At 42.3% G+C, this 1133-nt stretch overlaps 1 protein-coding gene across 1 annotated transcript; it reads right to left on the bottom strand.

The window, feature by feature from the left end:
• Nucleotides 1–299: 299 nt before the first annotated feature.
• LOC112083076 lies at nucleotides 300–1133 on the bottom strand. Its single transcript, XM_024150801.1, has one exon. It carries the CDS (start codon nucleotides 1131–1133, stop codon nucleotides 300–302), a length of 834 nt encoding a protein of 277 aa, XP_024006569.1.

Here is a 1133-nt window from a genome sequence, read left to right as displayed (position 1 = left end):
TGTGGTATTATGGGTTCAAAAGCTTACACATGTCATAGCAATGCTAGCAAATGTCGTAGCAAGATTGAACATGCAAATACTATGGAAAATCCCAGACCAGTCTGGCTGTAACAAACACGCGTTGTGTAGTTTCAGAAGTCAACATGGTTGTGAACAACTGAATGGAATAGTTGCATTTAAAAAAAAAAAAAGAATGTAAAATTTATTCACCTCAAAAAAACTGATTCTTTACATCAGAGTGCATCGTTTTTTAATTGAAAGAGAGCTGAAAGAGAACAATTTAAAAAACAATGGCTATGTTATCTTGTCGCAAACCAAAGTTGCAGAGCATCTTCAAACCTCCGATCACCCAAGTCCCTAATAGATTGGATCCGGCAGCGAATGAGTTTGTCAATGAGATGTATCAAAGAGCGAGCTGTTCGGGGAGCTTCTCCATGGCGTCGATTATTACGCTCTCTCCATATACAATGAATTGCAGCTTGAAAGGAGTAGCGCAGCAGGAACAGAGCATTACGATCAGGCTGATTTGCAGAGATGAGGTGAACCAGGTCTTGCCAAACAACTGAGAAGCTACTCTTGAGCAGTTCCTTTATTAAAGCAGACCAAACTTTGGCAGAATAAGAGCAAGCAAAAAACAGGTGAGTTCGCGATTCGAGTGGAGAGTTGCAGAGCACACACGACGCGTTCGCCCCAACGTTCCACTGTTGCATTTGATCACCTGTCGAGAGCCGATCATAGATTGCTAGCCATGAAAATACTGAAAACATTGGCGTAGAGTGCTTGAACCAGACGCCTGAAGACCAGGAGATTCTACCTGCTTCCTGTCGAATAAGCAACCAAGTGTCCTTCGAGCTAAAGCCTGATTTGAACGAACCAGTTTTGCTCTTCCACATTGCAATATCACTCGCACCTGGCTTGAGTGTTATTAACTGGTTGTGAAGAACATTCTCAATCTCATTAAGAACCTCATTCTGATGTCGTCTTTGTCTTCGGCGAGTCAACAAAGCAATCGTCGCAGTAGCAGGAATACCCATATCAATGATACCACAAGGCCCAGTAATGTCGATGATTCTACCCAAATCAGACCAAGTGTCAAACCAAAAATTTGTTGTGTCACCTCCTTGAATATCCAT

This window comes from Eutrema salsugineum, unplaced genomic scaffold (genome assembly GCF_000478725.1).
Source record: "Eutrema salsugineum unplaced genomic scaffold, Eutsalg1_0 scaffold_7, whole genome shotgun sequence".
Classification (NCBI taxonomy): Eukaryota; Viridiplantae; Streptophyta; class Magnoliopsida; order Brassicales; family Brassicaceae; genus Eutrema; species Eutrema salsugineum.
Note: the sequence above shows the minus strand (reverse complement) of the source record. Positions and strands in the feature narration are given on the sequence as shown.

Excerpts from the sequence above, each read along its gene's own strand:
- LOC112083076 (XM_024150801.1), bottom strand. The coding sequence starts at position 1,133 with ATGGATATTCAAGGAGGTGACACAACAAATTTTTGGTTTGACACTTGG.